This window comes from Strix aluco, chromosome 3 (genome assembly GCF_031877795.1).
Source record: "Strix aluco isolate bStrAlu1 chromosome 3, bStrAlu1.hap1, whole genome shotgun sequence".
In the NCBI taxonomy this organism is placed as follows: domain Eukaryota; kingdom Metazoa; phylum Chordata; class Aves; order Strigiformes; family Strigidae; genus Strix; species Strix aluco.
In genome coordinates this window covers 48,971,722-48,988,661 of record NC_133933.1, presented here as the reverse complement: position 1 = coordinate 48,988,661, position 16,940 = coordinate 48,971,722, and the positions used below count along the sequence as shown (strand labels likewise).

Genomic DNA, 16,940 nt, shown 5'->3' with positions numbered 1-16,940 from the left:
TACAATAGGTGTTCCTGGTTATAAATTCACAAACCAACAGGTCATCTCTGGTACACTATGACACAGCTCATGGGAAGTTTTCACAACTTTACAGTAAACTTTAACTTTTCTACTTCATACCTAACAGTGTTGCGCTACTTGACCTGAGTCCAGTTCAGCCTTTGTTTCTGTGACACAACTAGAGCAGCATCACAGTTACAGACTGCAAATGTGTAACAGGAAGAAGTATCCTGACAGAATGGGGTATTTCCAGCTGTGGCCACTCCAAATTAGTGCCAAAGGATCATCAGTCCCATTTTTGGGCAATATCTGAATGTCCTCAAGCCACCTCAGAACATGATTCCAGAAGGAAACAGGTTGGAAGAGCTACTGCAATGGCTGCTCCACACTAACTCATCACATGAACAGCAAGATTAAACTAAACCAAGAAAAAGCGTGTTCTTCATGAGTGGAAGAATGTCCATCTGAGGACTTGTCACAGATTAGCTTCCACGCATTAAATTTAAAACTCAGCTTATTCTGCAGTAACTGCTCTGCACAGACAAGCCCTTACAAAGATTAACTGCATTTCACAGATGATGCCTTTTGCTAATAACATCAGTGACTGTTAGTTTTCTATGGAGACTTTTCTATGAGCCTCATTTCATTAAGAACTACTTTTATGTGAGGGAAGGTTGCCAGCTGCCCCCCGCCCCCCCACACCTGTCTTAAGTCATTCCAAATGTTTCTATCAATTTGACTTAGAGTTGTGCCTCCATAACGCGTTTGATGGCCAACATGGGAAAACACAGACTTCCTCTGCTAATACTTAATTCATTTTTACAGTCCTAGGAAAAATATTGACTCACCTATTACATGGTCTCTGGCTGACTGGAGAGATGTAGGCGAAAAGAGCTTCAAGCCATACATTGTATAAACTGGAGGATTTGTGTCTTTAGATCCAGCATCTAGCAGCAAAATAAGGCCACACAATATACAAAAATACACAGGTCTGCTGTAGGTTATGATTTTATTGTGCCCCTGGGAAGAAAAAAAAAGGAAAAAAAGTGTTTGAATTTTGTATTCATTCTCCTACTGTGTGCACTGCATTAAACTGGAGAGGGGTCAGGAGCCAGACAAAATATTTTAATGATTTATACATACTAATTAATAATAAAAATGTTACAAGGTATTTTATCTTCTCCGGAGGAGAGTTTCAAAAGGCACAAAAAGCAGTTAAGACTAACTCCAGCAATCATTTGTTTTTGAAAATCTAACCTTTTGGACCTCTCAAAACACACTAATTGCAGAAGTCACCATCTTCTGTGGAGAAAAAAAAAAACGCTCAATCTGTCTGAACCTTTCTTTTCAATAGACAAAGATTTTTTTCTCTATAATACTTTTATTTTAATGAATGTCTGCTTCAGGTAGGTTGGCTTTTTTTTTTTCTTTTACTTTATGAAATAGAAAATTATTTTTTAATTGCATCTTAGGAAGTAAAAAAATAGCAGAGCACCTCCTAGGTGCAGTGTGAGGCATGGAGATTGATGTTTTGCACCAATACAAGTCAATTTTTTTTTGTTGATTTGACCCACTTGACAGCAAATCAGTGTTCCTCCTGGAGAGGGTGACACTCATCAGCAGTTTCTGGTCTCTCTCTCATGCAGCACTTTAAAATGATGATCCAAAGGAATTAATATGTGGAGGGATCCTTATCTTATGTCTTTCACACACATCTCTCACATGATCGATTCGCACTAATCCTACAAAACATTGCTGTGGGGCTGTGGGCTAGGGAGAATAACAGATGCTTAAGAAAAATCTTAATAGTTCTGGTAGCAAGCTTAAGGGTAAATAAGACATTTTAAATGCTAGTGAGTTAAGATTCCTTGAGTGTGAAAAGCCAGGAGCAAAGTGACAAGGATTCAAGTTTGCCTTGCATAAAGCTGCTGTAAAACTGTTATTTGTAAAATGTGATTTAAGTGAGTATAATAAAAGATCTTTTTTTTTGAGTCTACTTACTGATTTGAAACAGCGGCCATATTTGTTTGGCCGCCAGCCAAGCTCATATGTTAACATTGCTATTAACTGATCTGTACTCTCTTTTGGGATCAGTCAGATAACAAGGTGGCAGATTGCAGGGAACTAGCAGGATTATATTGCACCTCACATCCATGGAATATGAATCAAGTCAGACTGACAAATTGTAGCTGTTTAATCAGAGTTTCAATTTTACTAACGACTTTTTTTTTTTTAAATAAGACAAATGTCCATTAAAAAAAATCAAAGGAGAATTAGAAATATAAAAACCTGACTTTAAAAAAAATTCACTTAAAATGTTATTTTCTGGCTGTTTTTAAACTTCAGTTCATTTATCTGAAATACGAGCTGTGCCTTAGGAGAAGAAACCAGTAAATATTGCACCTAAACACTTGCTTAATGATTTATATTCTGATCCGATTCTAGACCAAAGTCTAATTTTATCATTATGTTACATTCTTGTCTTACCTCTTGAATTATGGAACCCAGGTTTTATCTTTGCATGGTAATTATTTGAAGGCAGCTGGGTAAAATGGAGTTGATGACTAGAAGTCCAGAGGTTTAGCTCTACACACCTTTCAGTTCCAAGCAGAACACTAATATACTCAATAAAGTTTACAGTGTATATTTAACTCTTGCTTCTAAAGTAGTTCACGGTGTGCTGGGTGAAGCACTGGCTGAAGGGCAGAGCTCAAAGGGTTGTAGTGAATAAGGCTATACCCGGCTGGTGACCAGTCACCAGCGCTGTTCCTCAGGGCTCAATTCTAAGGCCAGTTCTGTTCTATACATTTATCACCAATCTGGATGCAGGAGTTGAATGCACCATTAGCAAGTTTGCTGGTGATACCAAACTGGGAGGTGCTGTTGGCTCTCTTGAAGGACAGGAGGCCTTGCACAGGTATCTACATAGATTGGAGCATTGCGCAACGATTAATGGGATGAAATTTAACAAGTTGAAATGCCAGATTCTGTAACACCAGGCACAATTATAAACTGGGAGAGGAGTGGCTGGCGAGCTGCCCTGCAGAAAGGGATCTGGGGGTGCTGGTCGGCAACAGGCTCAGTAGGAGCCAGCAGTGTGCCCTGGCAGCAAGAGGGCAAATCACATCCCGGGGTGCATCAAACAACATAACCTGCCCGGCAAAAGAGGCGATTATCCCGCTGTGTTCAGCGCTGGTGCGGCCTCACCTCGGGTACTGCACACAGTTCTGGGCCGCACAATTTAAGAAGGATGTTAAGGTCCTTGAATATGTCCAGGAGGGCAACAAAGCTGGTGAAAGGGCTGGAAGGAATGTCCTACGAGGAACGGCCAAGGACTTTGGGCTTGTCTAGTTTGGAGAGGAGGCAGCTGAGGAGCAACCTCATTGCTCTCTGCAGCTTTGTGAGGAGGGGAAACGGAGAGAGAGGTGATGATCTCTTCTCCCTGGTATCCAGTGACAGGATGTGTGGGAACAGTTTAAAGCTGCATCTGAGGAGATTTAGACTGGACATTAGGAAGTATTTCTTTACCGAGAGGGTGATCAAACACTGTAACAGGCTTCCTAGAGAGGTGGTTGATGCCCCAAGCCTATCAAGTGTTGAAGAGGCATTTCAACAATGCCCTTAAAAACATGCTTTAACTTGGTCAGCCCTGAATTGGTCAGGCAGTTGGACTAGATGATCATTGTAGGTCCTTCCAACAATAATCTATTCTATTCTAAATAAATCACTCTTACCATGCTAACAACAATAATGCTAGTTAGGATTGAGGAAGCAGCTTTCAAACGCTGTCTGGACAGTCTGCAAAATGAGAGCAAATACCACCTTTCTTATTTTTCAGGCGGTGGTGGGGAATGAGACAGAACCCTGAAAAGGAGATCTTGCCTACTATTGGATCAACAAGAGCAAAGCAATGCAGCATCAACGCACTCAGAAGGACATTGGCTGCACAGCTGTCCCACTGCTTGGGATGCACTCAAGTTAAATGACCTTCCCAGAACGCAACAAATGCTCCAGTCCCCACATCTAGGGAACAGGCAACACAAGAAAGAGGAACTGCTGTGAGTGTTAGTGCTGTATTTCATTATCATTTACATCCTTTGTGTGAGGGAGATTATTCACACAGAATCATCTAGATTGGAAAAGACCTTGAAGATCATCCAGTCCAACCATTAACCTAACACTGACAGTTCCCAACTACAGCATATCGCTCAGCTCTATGTCAACTCTACTCTTAAACACCTCCAGGGATGGGGACTCCACCACCTCCCTGGGCAGCCCATTCCAACACCTAACAACCCGTTCTGTAAAGAAATGCTTCCTAATATCCAGTCTAAACCTTCCCTGGCGCAACTTGAGGCCATTCCCTCTTGTCCTGTCGCTTATTACTTGGTTAAAGAGACTCATCCCCAGCTCTCTGCAACCTCCTTTCAGGTAGTTGTAGAGGGCGATGAGGTCTCCCCTCAGCCTCCTCTTCTCCAGACTAAACAACCCCAGTTCCCTCAGCCGCTCCTCGTACGACATGTGCTCCAGACCCTTCACCAGCTTCGTTGCCCTTCTTTGGACACACTCGAGTAATTCAATGTCCTTTTTGTAGTGAGGGGCCCAAAACTGAACACAGTAATTGAGGTGCGGCCTCACCAGTGCCGAGTGCAGGGGTAAGATCACTTCCCTGTCAAGGGAACAGGAACAGGCCTGGTTTGAAGCCAACAGTGGACACCTTTTAGGAGAGAGAATATCATTGGGACAGTGATCACCTCCTGAAAGCCACAGCCAGGGCATGAACATTGCATTTCCTCTTTTCAAGGTTTTAGAAACAGCCAGAAAAAAAAAAGGGCTGAAGCTCTCTTGTGCCTGAGGGCCAAGCTAGTCAGCCCTTCACCAAAATGGGCACGAGGCAGTGCAACTTACCAACAAGGTATTTTAGATATTAAGGACTGATTTTGTTCTACTAGACAGACTCATCAAATTTTTACATGAAAAACTGATTTTATCTTGGTGAAACTACTCCACTCTGCATTCTCCTTCAGAAGAATTTAAATAATGAAGCAAGATTCCTTTTATATTTTACATCTCATTTGTTGAACAATCATTTTTTTCTCCACTGATAAAAATTTCAGTGAAAACTCTTCCTTCCCCTAAGTCTGCCAAAAAATGTCACTGACTTTTTCAGGTCCATGTTTCTCATGAATATGTTTCAGAAACATCCACATTCTACAAACACAGCACTGGTGCCTCTTATATTTCGATAAAAATATTAAGACTTTCAAAGCAACTAGAATACTTTCACAAACACTTCCATTTAGTAAAATAGCACTTTTGACTGCAAAGCATTTTGATGGGCAAATTTCAGAAAGATCTAATGATTTTTTTGCTTTTGGGTGCACACATGCAAGAGGAAGATGACAGAAGGCTTTATATAAAAAGAAAATTGTGTGTGCTCAGTTATACAGAAGAGCTTACAGGGACAAATTAAAAATACTTTTTGAGTGCCTTATGGGATTTATGAAACTGCCTATGGTAGCTACCCAAGTGAGTTCGCTATCTGCTTTGGCAGGTAATGGGACCAAGACAATGAAGTTATGCGAGTGATTCTGTAAATTTTATTAAGAGCATGACTGCAATCTTTCAAAGCTCAAATGCCTTCGTAAACCTGAGCTAGATCCTGAGCTATACAGGTGTCTTATGAGAGCCTTACAGACAAGCTCTCATGATCCTTCTGTATAGCCATTTACTAAAGATACAGCCTTTACTGCCCAATCTGCTGCTGTCTCCAACCAATATCAAGCAGCTCTGCAGTCAAAGCCATTTATCTAAAACCTTGAAATGCACATGACAAGGATCTCTTGGATCTCTCTATTTAATACCCTGCAGTCACTGGCACCTGCCTTATATTCTACTGTTAATAAACTGATACAACTCACACTTGGGATGGACTTTATTTTCTTCTCCCCACCACTCCAGTGAGGACGCTGTTCCCAAATTTCACCATCCCAGAACCACGTACCCCTGTGTGAACAGCAACTAAAGGCCACCAGCTCCAAATGGACCAGAAGTGGAAAGGCTAAAGGACAGGCTGACAGGAAAATAAGGCTCTCATCTTGTAGCAGGCAACAGTACTAAACCTGCTGCTACAGTAAATGCCAATAGCTAGCATTAGCTGTAGAACCTGGGAAGTTCCAGCTTAAACACTAAAGCTAATCATACCAGAACTATTATCAAAATTCAATGAGTATAAATGAATATAAAAATTCAAAACATTAGCTAAGATTGGTTCTTCTCTATATACTGAAATTCATCACTTCCCACAGTGACAGTATACAGACAATACATAGTGTTCAGCTCAGAGAGCCTAGTTGTCACAGTGTAGTATGGGGAACAAGAAATAAGATTATCTCCAATAGAATTGTAACAGACTACCAGACTTTATAGGGTTTAGTTAGCCAGCTCTTCCTCACCACCAGGAAGTGAATACACTGGCACTGAGAAGGAGTTCAGAACCCCTAGGCATTGTGTTTTCTGAATTCACTGGATGATATTTTAAAGCAGAGTCTTTCAAAATGGTAAAGGCTAAAGATGGCAAAGTCACATCAAACAGTAACAAAGTCTGCATGTGAGAGATAGAGAAGAAGTTTGGAACCTCCTTGGCAGGCATGGATAACATAAGGCATCAGCGGCTACTCATGGATCCAAGAATAGAAATTAATTCAGTGTGCGAATCTGTGGCTCGCGATGGTTTGTTTCACACTGAAAAATCCCATCTGCATTTTTATTCATGGACATGGTACTGATCATTCTTTAATCCCTCTGCTGTTCTGCATCCTTACATTAACATCAAGAGATGTTATTCTCTCTAATTTTAATGTAGTCACATGAATTATGAAACAGTACATGAAGTATCTTTTCTCGCATTCTTGTCTTATTTTTGTGGTGCTTACTAGCTCAAGCAAGCCTTTATGAATATCTATTGTCTTAAAAAGATATAATGTAGAAATAGCTAATCTTCTATTTTAACTTGATCTATGACGCCTCTCACCTTTAAAACCCTCTGTGGAAAAACTCTCTAAATTTTATTTCCATTGGAGTTTGTATGGTGCACCAAAAAGTTTGCAAGAAAACATCCCTGAAAGTTTTAGAAAAGCATATGGAAGATGGGAATACACCCATTGTTACTTTGGTCACTGCTGCATGACTTAAAGAATACAATATGGTGAATGATACATGTAAGAGTATTGTGGGAGTCTGAAATGCAAATGTGGGTTCTGCAAAAAAAAATGTTCTGTTTAAACTTCATTGGCTACTTTGTCTTTAATACTATAAAAAATATGGGCAAGATAGGTTTATAATGAAGTTTTGATTAAACTGTTTGCCACTCACTTTAAATAAATGTACACATTACTAATGTCTGAATAAGTGCAAACTATGTGATTATAGTTCACATTATTATGTCTAGACACGTGCTAGTTGAACTGATAAATAATATTATTTTAGTCCCAACAAAACCCAACCTTTCACTGAAGTCGGAAAATTTCTTTAATGTATTGAAAATATTACCCTACACTGTGTAAGCTGCTGTTTATTAGCCTTCCCTCCTTTTTTATGCAGACAGGTATTTCCTGTGACTGCATGATAACCAACAATACCGTAAGTTCACTCCATAATAACTGGCATGGAAAAGAAAGTAAGAATCTTCTGAAATCCATCTCAGTGAAATGTGTAGCATATAGTTGTAAGTAACCTCATTTTCAAGTTCAGCCTGTATTTCTAGCCTCTAAACTGACAAAAATAATTATTCCCTGCCAAAGGGAAAAGATCCAGCAGACCTGCGGTTTTTAACATGCTAGTTTTGAACCCTAAGGGAAGATAGAGGGTCCTCAAAAACGTTCAAAGTGCTAAATAAGAAACATGAGCAACTAAGCAGCAGGTGTAAAATCAAGTAAGGGACCTTCTGACCACTGAAATAGCTTCCAAGATCTTCAAATCAAAAACGCTGATACACTGTGACAGGTGGAGAGGTCAGGTTGCAGTTGTAGGATGATGCTCATAAACATGATGCTCCTATGAGGACAGACTTGGGTAAGGAACTGGTTCTTTGCAAGGCAGTTGTCACTGTCATAGTTCAGTTTCTCTGATATACTCAACAGACAAACAGCAACCAGCAAAGATCCTTACAGCCTGCATTCACACACAGATTTGTCCATTTCTGCAGGACACAAGCACAGAAACTGTAACCATATTATAACAAAGGGAAAACACCTGTGCCATTTGATGAGCTAATAATACTATTGAGAAATACATTTGCAATACCAGATTTTTTTTTTAAAAAAAATAAATCAATTCCCAATCTCAAAAAAAAAAAAAAATTAAAAAAAGGATTTAAAGACCCAACTGACCAGTGACTGAGCTGCTGGAACTAGTCCAAACTAGTCCAGATTCATTTGTTTTTACTGCATATTTTAGCTTAAAGAAAAAGCACTTTTCTAATAGCAGTGATAAATTCAAATATCTTAAAATTAAACGTAGTACAGTCTCAAAATCATAGACAACATCTTGCTCATTTTCATAAATCACCTAGAACAGCAAACTACTTATACCTGTGTTTCACTGAACACAAGTGAAAATAAAGGAGAAAGACTTGTTCTACTGGCCAAGACTTACATGTATTGGTGAAGCAGGATCAGGCTGAACGCTCTAAAAAACAAAACAGAAAATAAAAGTTTCCTTACAGGATTTTGCCTTCGTAGAATTTACAAGAAATTCAGCAATTGCATATCAACTTGTGTTCTACCTTTAGGAGAGAATACTGGCAGCTGGCCATCACGAGACAGAACAACAGAACCCAGATATCTTTACAGAAGCCCTGATTCAGAGTCAGGAATCCAAGAAGTGAAACAAGAACTACTAGAAAGACAGCAAATACGTTCTCCTTTATATCTTCTGTCCTATATGAATAAAAGTGTTAAGAGAATTACAATTAGTTATATATTCATTAGAGCAAGGCAAGTCCATCTGCAGCTGGTATGAACTGTCAGTGCTGGATCTGAGGTTTTGCTCCCAAAACTACATTTCCATGTTCGACAGTATTTCACCCCCATGCCAAAGACCTTATTCACCAAAATGTATAGAAAAAAAGGCATATGCACTGAAGTCCAGCACTCTCCAATCTCACTTCCCAAATAGAATTCCACAAGGGAGCTGATTTGAATGTAGGCAAGTGTATGTTTATTTAAAAGAAACAAAACACAACCAAAACCACAACAAGAAAACAACCACAAAAAACCAACACCCAAACACTTTTAAATGAGGAAATAAGCATTAATTTAATGAAAAAATATATGTCTAACAACAAAGAATTAGATGAAAGACCAAATTCGTCATCTGATGTTTTATTTATCTGTTCTTTTAGAACACAGAAGCTGAGATAAAAAACAATGTTAATATTCAGGCTATAACAAATGCGTTTATCAGCAGATGCTTTCCATGCAATTGAAACAGAGAGATAAGACACCACAGATACGTAAGTATCTGCTCTGGACCTAAGCTCCCTGACTATATAGCCTGATTTCTGCAACATGTAAAACTGTCATCTGAAATTTCTGCTGTGAAGCCCCCCATATCAACACGTATGGCACAGCACCCACCCAAAAGCAGAGACAGGAGAGCCAGCAGCCATTAGGTTTGTAGGCTAACATGTTTGAAGGTCCTAGTAGTCCGGTAGATTACCACATGAGGCATAATAGCAAAGGGTACTGCCTGCAGAGTCAATGCCAAATGAAACTGAGGGACTAGAAAGAGGAGACATACCAAAACAAGAAATTTTCTCTAAACAAATAAACCTGAACTGGAACAGAGGGAACAGCTGAAAGATCTCCTCCTGAATATCACACCATAATTTTTTTTTTAAAAAAAAAGATTGGAGTACTTGGTTTACAATACCCTAGGACCCCTCCACTTCTGTATTTTTGCACAAAAACCTGTTTTTCTCATCAGAAAGCTCAGACCCATTGGATCCAACAGGTGAGAGTCAAATTAAAGACTATTCTACAGGCTCGGTGCTCACATGAATCAAAGCCTCTACCCTTGAAGACAAAGGGTAACAAGAACCACCAAGATCAACTCTGAAGAAAAACATTTTCTTTAACTTAAAGCAAACATGCATCTATCTACTCAACCAGATATAAGACACTAATATAATGTTCATTTCTTCCTTCTCCAGTGGTCTGCATTGCTCTAGGGACATGTGGAGCCACCCACTGTAACACCACATAGAGTTGCATTAAAAAAAGCTTACCTGTCCAACAACGCCAACAAGGTAAGACGATCGTACCAGACTTTAATCCATTTGCCAGGGAATATAATAAATCTGTAAAAGTGCCTGTTCAGTTTCCGTTGTGCTGAAGAACATGAAGAATCATCAGGGTCCTGGCTGGGTTGCTTTAAAAAATAAACAAACAATCCAGAAATACACAAAAACTCTTTCATATTTGACATATGGCTGCCAGCAAAACAGGTGTTTAAAAGGCCAAATTTACATGAAGTTTCAGATATTTCTTTTTTTTCTAAAAGGGATAGTGGGAGCATATTTATTTTCTTCATTTTAAATTAGAAACAAAAATATCACACCAGCTTACTTACTGCAGATGGACAGAAGCTACATCAGTTGTGGAGCTCAACAGTGATAATATGCTTTAAACACAAATATTAAATATTAGTTTAAAAAATAATTATTTTTTAGACCCGATCCACTGCTTGTCTAAAGTGGTTTTTTTAAGATTTTTCCATGCATCAGGCTAATTATAGCCCAATGCTATAAAAAACCACACGATAAGACAAATCCTTGTTTTTAATCAAAAAAATCAAGTAGGCTTTAAGGCCTACAGGCGTGACTTATCAACTCTCTTTCCAGAACACTGCTTTGTTTATCTTTCCTGAGATGCTTCTAATACCACATCAGGTGCACATCCTCAAAAACAGCAAGAGAAGAAAAAAAAAATTGCAAAAAAAGCACAAACAGCATAAACATCACTAGTCTCTAATCTTACCATCACAATCATAAATCCATCCTTTTGAATATTGCTTTTGTCAGATTCTAAGGCCTTTTCTTCTTGTCTGTTTGAACTACAGCATTTCAGATCTCCTTCAACTCTACACCTGTACTCCTTCACCAACACTTGTGGGGAGGGAGGCTTATCTACAGACCATCAGCCGAGACTGCAAAGTTAGACCACAGAACAAAAAAACCTCGGCAAAGTCGTGATTTCTTTCCAAGGTACACTAATATTGGGGGGGGGGGGGGGAAATCACTTATTTTTCTTTCAAGAAGAATTTGAGATTTCTAATCACAGTAAAGTCTAGTGGTTTTCAACCTCCTTCTAGTCTGCCCCATCTCCATCATTGTTAGAGATCAACATAAGATAACAAATATACCTACTATGGAACTCTAGGCAATGTTTACATTAGAATTATTTGTGTTGGATTAACTTCCTTCGTCAGAGAATGTGATTTCTGTGTGAAGTCATTAATCATCTTCTTGAATGGTGACTGTTAGCAAAACACTTTTTTTTTTTAAACAACCTGTCCACCTGCACAAGGGAATTGTTAAATTTTCTCTCAGATTATTGGAATAATTTCTAATCTTCACTTTCCTGGAAAGCAAATTTTATGCATAATTTACATGTAACAATGTATTGCTGCATGTCAGCTGGGAACCAACTCATTGATATCCTCAGTTAGTTGAAAAATGTGAGGTAAAACAGGCTAGCTTAAGCTCTGGAGAAAGAAATTGAAGTTTATGCATTTTACCTCATGCCTCTGATTGACTAAAGTGTACAACCATGCAGTGCTGGGTAGCTCAGCCTCTATCAGCACAGGACAGAAACTCACTCATGTTTCTGAGTGTTCAGACATGCAAGACGATGCTGGGCTGTTTGGCATTCTTTCACTTATTAACAATTCCAAGTAATTTAAAAGCTGTGAGACTGATTGCAATCCCTTCCCCATACTGATTTTAAAATCTAAAAGTAGTTTAAGTACTCCAAATTTTAATATTTCTACTAGTACCACTTTAAAAAGTCACTTAATTATGGAGTTGGGGCATTTTTAAAGAAAAAATATATTTTAAAATATTACAGTTGCTAATACTGGCACAGTTTTGTTTCTCTTGGGTCCTATTTCCCAACAGAAAGTAATGTGAAACAATCAACTGCAATCATTAACTTCAAGTCATCTAATCTAGATTGCTCACTATAACTAAATAAAAATAAAAAATAAAAATGGTGGCAAAGAGTCCATTAAAAACACCTGAGGATCTGATTGTTCAGTCTTTGGAACAGCTTAAGACATATTTAACTGAGTGCGTAAGTGAACGTTTTGGCTCCTGAGGAACTGTAACGTTTGGATGAAGTCCATTACATGAGGCTTGCAGTATCTGGGCTGGAGTCAGATTTTGGAGCTGTGTTTGGGAAACTCTATGACTAGCCCTAAGCAAGTCACTAAGTCTAATTGTGCCTCCTATCAAAAAAGGGCTTACAAAAATTCACTTCATAAAATTATATGGTGTCAGAGACAGTCTGAAACCCTAGCTTCATTGAAATCAATGACAAAACTTTTCCTGACTTACACAGGCTCAGAATTTCATGTTTAAGAAAAAAATCAGAAACCACAAAGTTCTGAAATTACTGCCTGGCCTTGTTACAAACTTGCTATGTGATCTTGAGCAATATGTCTTTCTTCTTAATGGTGCAGTTTTCCCAGAAGGGGGGGGGGGCGGGGGGGAAGGCATGATAATTGTTCTCTAATTTACAGGCAGTTTACAGGATTATAAATATCTGGATAACATCTGAGTCTTTAGATGAAAGTCTCTGCCCAAATCTGAAATACACAATTCAGGATAATTTCCTGATTTTGAATTTAAAATAGTTTCTTCATACAAATTGCTTCTAGCTTTAAGTTCCTGTGCAAAATCTAAGAAGAAAGATAATTAACTGGCATTCTAAGGTTATTCATAAATATCAAACTAGAATTTGCCATGGAAGAAAAGAAAAGGTTAAAGCTATTATAAAAAGGAATTGTAAAAACAGATTACAGCCTTAAGCCATTGGTCACAGACCCCGAATACCGTAAAGTTCAAGTATGTCCACATATTACCATACAAACTGAACTCCGGAGGCCTTTTTCTTTTACCAGCTGCATTGAGGAGGTGGCTTTGACATTCCACAACAGACATCCAGAAGTCTGGTTGCCCAATTCAGAAAAGGAAAACCAGACAGACATGAGGTTTTAGGATAGTAACAAATCTGGAATAAACACTTCATACTATTAAAATCTGGTGGTGTGTCCAAAATCCTAACAGCTGTGTCTTCTTTCTTTCAAATGACATAAGACTGAAGACAAAAGATCAACTTTTTAGGTGACGGAGTCTTTAACTACTCCCCTAGGACACTACTCAGTGTCAGTAGAAAGCAGCTGAATTGCATCCATCAACATTAAATACATCTTCTCCCACATGAGCAATACACCAGGCAAAGTAGTACAGAAAATCAACAAAATTGTCTCAGGAACAAGCCTGCAGCATTTGTTTATAAAGCAGTTTATCAGAATGCTAGAAACTGAGATATTACAATGTACCCGTGGGCTTTCTGAAAGGGTCCTTCGTGCCACCATCAGTAGGAGCTGCTGCTGAAGTGCGCTTGCTGCTTGATCCCCAGAAGATGGTTCTTGGCTCTCTGAAGTGGTAGTACTAGAGGAGCTGAACTGTATTTCACTGTGCACAGACGGGAGGAAGAAAAATACTGTTTTAAGAAGCAGTATTTTTCTAGTATTTCTGAAACATTTCAGGAAGAAGCCTGTAACTACATTACTGGTTGGCTCACAGGACATGAAGCCTTCCACCTCCAAACCTGAAATCTAGCCCAGGCCCACAAAGCAGTTAATGCCCAAATTTAGATACACGTGGTCTACTGCATCCACTGCAGAGAAACAGATACTTCTTTACCATAATTTTTCTCATCCTGAGATGAACACTTACAATAAATCACACTTCAGAATTGCCTTTTTCTGTCCACTGACAACAATTCAGGTCAAGACCTGCATATTTACAGACCAAAACTGCAGGGTAGCTACTGCAGAGATCCTGGATTAGTTTTCAAACAAGCTCACTTAGGTACTAAGCTAGTCTGGCCTCATCTGCACTGAATTCAGTGAGTACTAATTTACCCTACTGAGAATTCAAGCTACAAGACCTTCCTTCTGCCCTAGCAGGATGACAAAAATACATGGGCTAATTCACATAAGGCTAGCTCAGGTATCCCACGTACTGAGCATAAATTCACCCTGGGAGGGCCCTGAGCAAGATGCTATTTCCCCCTCCCCCGCCCCGTGTTTACTGCTTTATGTTGTAGATACAGCACTTAAATGATTTACTTGAGGAAATCTTCTGCACATATGGCAGCAATATCTGTTGGGTTGCAAAAATGGTTTGCTACCATGACATGACTGACTGGGTCCCAGCAAGAACTATACTGAAATGAAATAATTGTTACTTGGAGAAAAGATCTATTTTGAATACTACTTGCTTATTCTCTTCCAAACGGGGTTTATATATCAGGCACCCTGCTCTGAGCATATTACCCCTCTGCCTCTGGATGCCTGCCTTGGGCTCGTATTACTTTCATAACTGCATGAGGTGAAAACACTTCAGTGCTCATGCAAGGTACTCATACCTGTTGTTCCTATTTTCCATAAAGGAAAGACAAGCAGGAAGAAAGTAGAGCAATCTGCCTACATTCAGCCAGGAAGCCTGTGGCAGGGGAAAGAATAAAACTCTCATCTTGCATACCCTATGCTTGCCCCGAAGCCACCTTATTAATTTTAGTTAACCTTCCTTGTCTTTGGGCACCAATTCTCCAAGCCTGTCACGTAACCCTTGTTAATCTCAACAAAAGGGGCTTTAAAATTGTGGCTGTCCTGTACATAACTGGCTGTTAACTTACACTGAAGTGGCTAGCACTGCACTGGGATCAGGTTCAGTGTCTGGATTACTTAGAAGCAGGGCTGAAGAGTCACATTAACAGCTTGAAACACACGCTCTCTCCTCCCCTCCAGGACTTGCTAGCTCTGCCTGGACCAACAGGAACACGAGCAGCCTTGGGATGTCACCAGAGGAGCCATCAGGCCTCTGGTCTCTGAGCCAGACAGTTTAGTTTTTTCAAAGCCTTGATTGCTATCAGGCTTGGATCCCAGACCTGATATTCACCATCTGCCACTCCAGCAGAGCTATCAGCTGAGCAGAAAAGAGGACGCCCCACGTTCCTGACCCTAATGGCTTCCCCTGCACTCCCCACTCCTCCTACTACAGGCAGAAGCATGATCTGCTCTACAGAGTCAGGACAGCTGTCATGTTCCCTCTGGGGGCCAGTAGGAAATGAGGACTTGGTCCAACTCAAGCCATTCTGTGATGTCCCAGCCACGAGGCAACTCTCTGGAAGAAGGTATCTCCTTTGTGGGAGCACATCTCCTTTGTTTAGCACCTTGTCAGTGGTCAATAACAAAAGAGTACAGAAGGGATGGGAACAGATCCAAGATCCTAGATCTCAATCAACAGATTTAGGCAGGTAGAAAGGGGAGGAAGGCTAGAGGCATACTTCCGAGGTGGAAGATTCTCACAGATAAGGACTACAGAGGACAGCCATGCCTTTTGCAGATTCTGAAGGGTGACCTTGTCCAGCTTGAAAGAAACCAATGGATTTTTTGTTTGGTTGGTTGTTTTTTTTTCCTTGGGATGAGCTGTCCTGTTCCTTGTCATTGTGGGTGCAACCCTGGGACTCCCTGTCCACAGCAGGAAAAAGGCAAGCATGGCCCAGGGTATGGAGGAACACTACCCTAGGAATTCCTGCCCAAAAACATGACCCAATAAAACAGCAGGGGTATAGAACAGTGGCTGCTCATGCCTTCCTTCTTAAACGAAGAGTCAGTCTCCAATATCTTTCTTCATCTTTAGCTGTCTTTCTACAAAAGCCAAGTGTAGTCAAGAGTATTTCTAGATTAGACCATGTCTTTTATCCCACGTTTACCAAGAATGGAAATGGCAGAGGGACAGATAGATAGGCCAAGATATTCCCCTGGTACTCAGCTCTATCAGTTCTTAGAAATCAAAATTCTTTTACTCATAAGACTTCTTCCAAGAATAAACATAAGAGATCAAATCATCTCCCATCAGACTTGAAGAAAACCAAAAAGCCAAGAGAGCTCATAGTGTGTTTTCTGTTTACAGAAAAAAATCCATCGTTCCCCCTATCAGCAACTGGCAGAAGAGTCTGCAAGCAGCTGGGACACTGACTGTGGGAAAAATTCAAAAACTTCGTAGGCCTGAAAAGGCAATTAGGGCAGAGAAGTTGGGAAGGCAGAGCTAGCAAAACAGTAGTTCCAACATCAGAAGCCATCATCAGGCTTCATCTCCTCCTACTCCTTTTATTCATCAGCCACATCTCTCTGTGTCTTCTTACTCTTTCCTCATCTTCTGTTCCCCTCAGATCTTGTTTGCCATTTCTTTCTTCCTTATCCCTATTTTCCACACATTCTGACGTTCACTTGCTACCCGCCTGATGCTGAACTGCTTGTACAACTACTTAGAAGCTGTATGTCTCATCAGATGACATTGTTATGACACAGAGCAAATACCAGTGCAATGGTGGTGTTTGTGTTTCTGTAAGCCTATAAACTAGATTCCATAAATTTATTACCATATATAAATAGGAGCAAACACTCTCTAATCATAAAATCATTATAACAGACCTGATCACAGTATAACATGGAATCTTGCTAAATAGAAAATCTGGTCATTTGCAGAATCAAATTAATGTTATCAATATCCACTACAGTAAACTGCACTGCTAATGTAAGCAAAGGTATAATTGAACTAAATTTTGAATAATAAATTATTAACT

At 39.7% G+C, this 16,940-nt stretch overlaps 1 protein-coding gene across 2 annotated transcripts in view; it reads right to left on the bottom strand.

The window, feature by feature from the left end:
* Positions 1 to 16,940, bottom strand: part of PCNX2 (pecanex 2) — a 160,742-nt gene that overhangs the window by 108,826 nt on the left and 34,976 nt on the right. For both annotated transcript variants that reach the window (XM_074818460.1, XM_074818461.1), the window contains 5 exons: positions 13,624 to 13,759; positions 10,289 to 10,431; positions 8,786 to 8,939; positions 8,656 to 8,688; positions 849 to 1,020 (listed from right to left, as the gene is read on the bottom strand). In XM_074818460.1, coding sequence (XP_074674561.1) covers positions 849 to 1,020; positions 8,656 to 8,688; positions 8,786 to 8,939; positions 10,289 to 10,431; positions 13,624 to 13,759 — 638 coding nt within the window. The remainder of the gene's footprint in view (positions 1 to 848; positions 1,021 to 8,655; positions 8,689 to 8,785; positions 8,940 to 10,288; positions 10,432 to 13,623; positions 13,760 to 16,940) is intronic.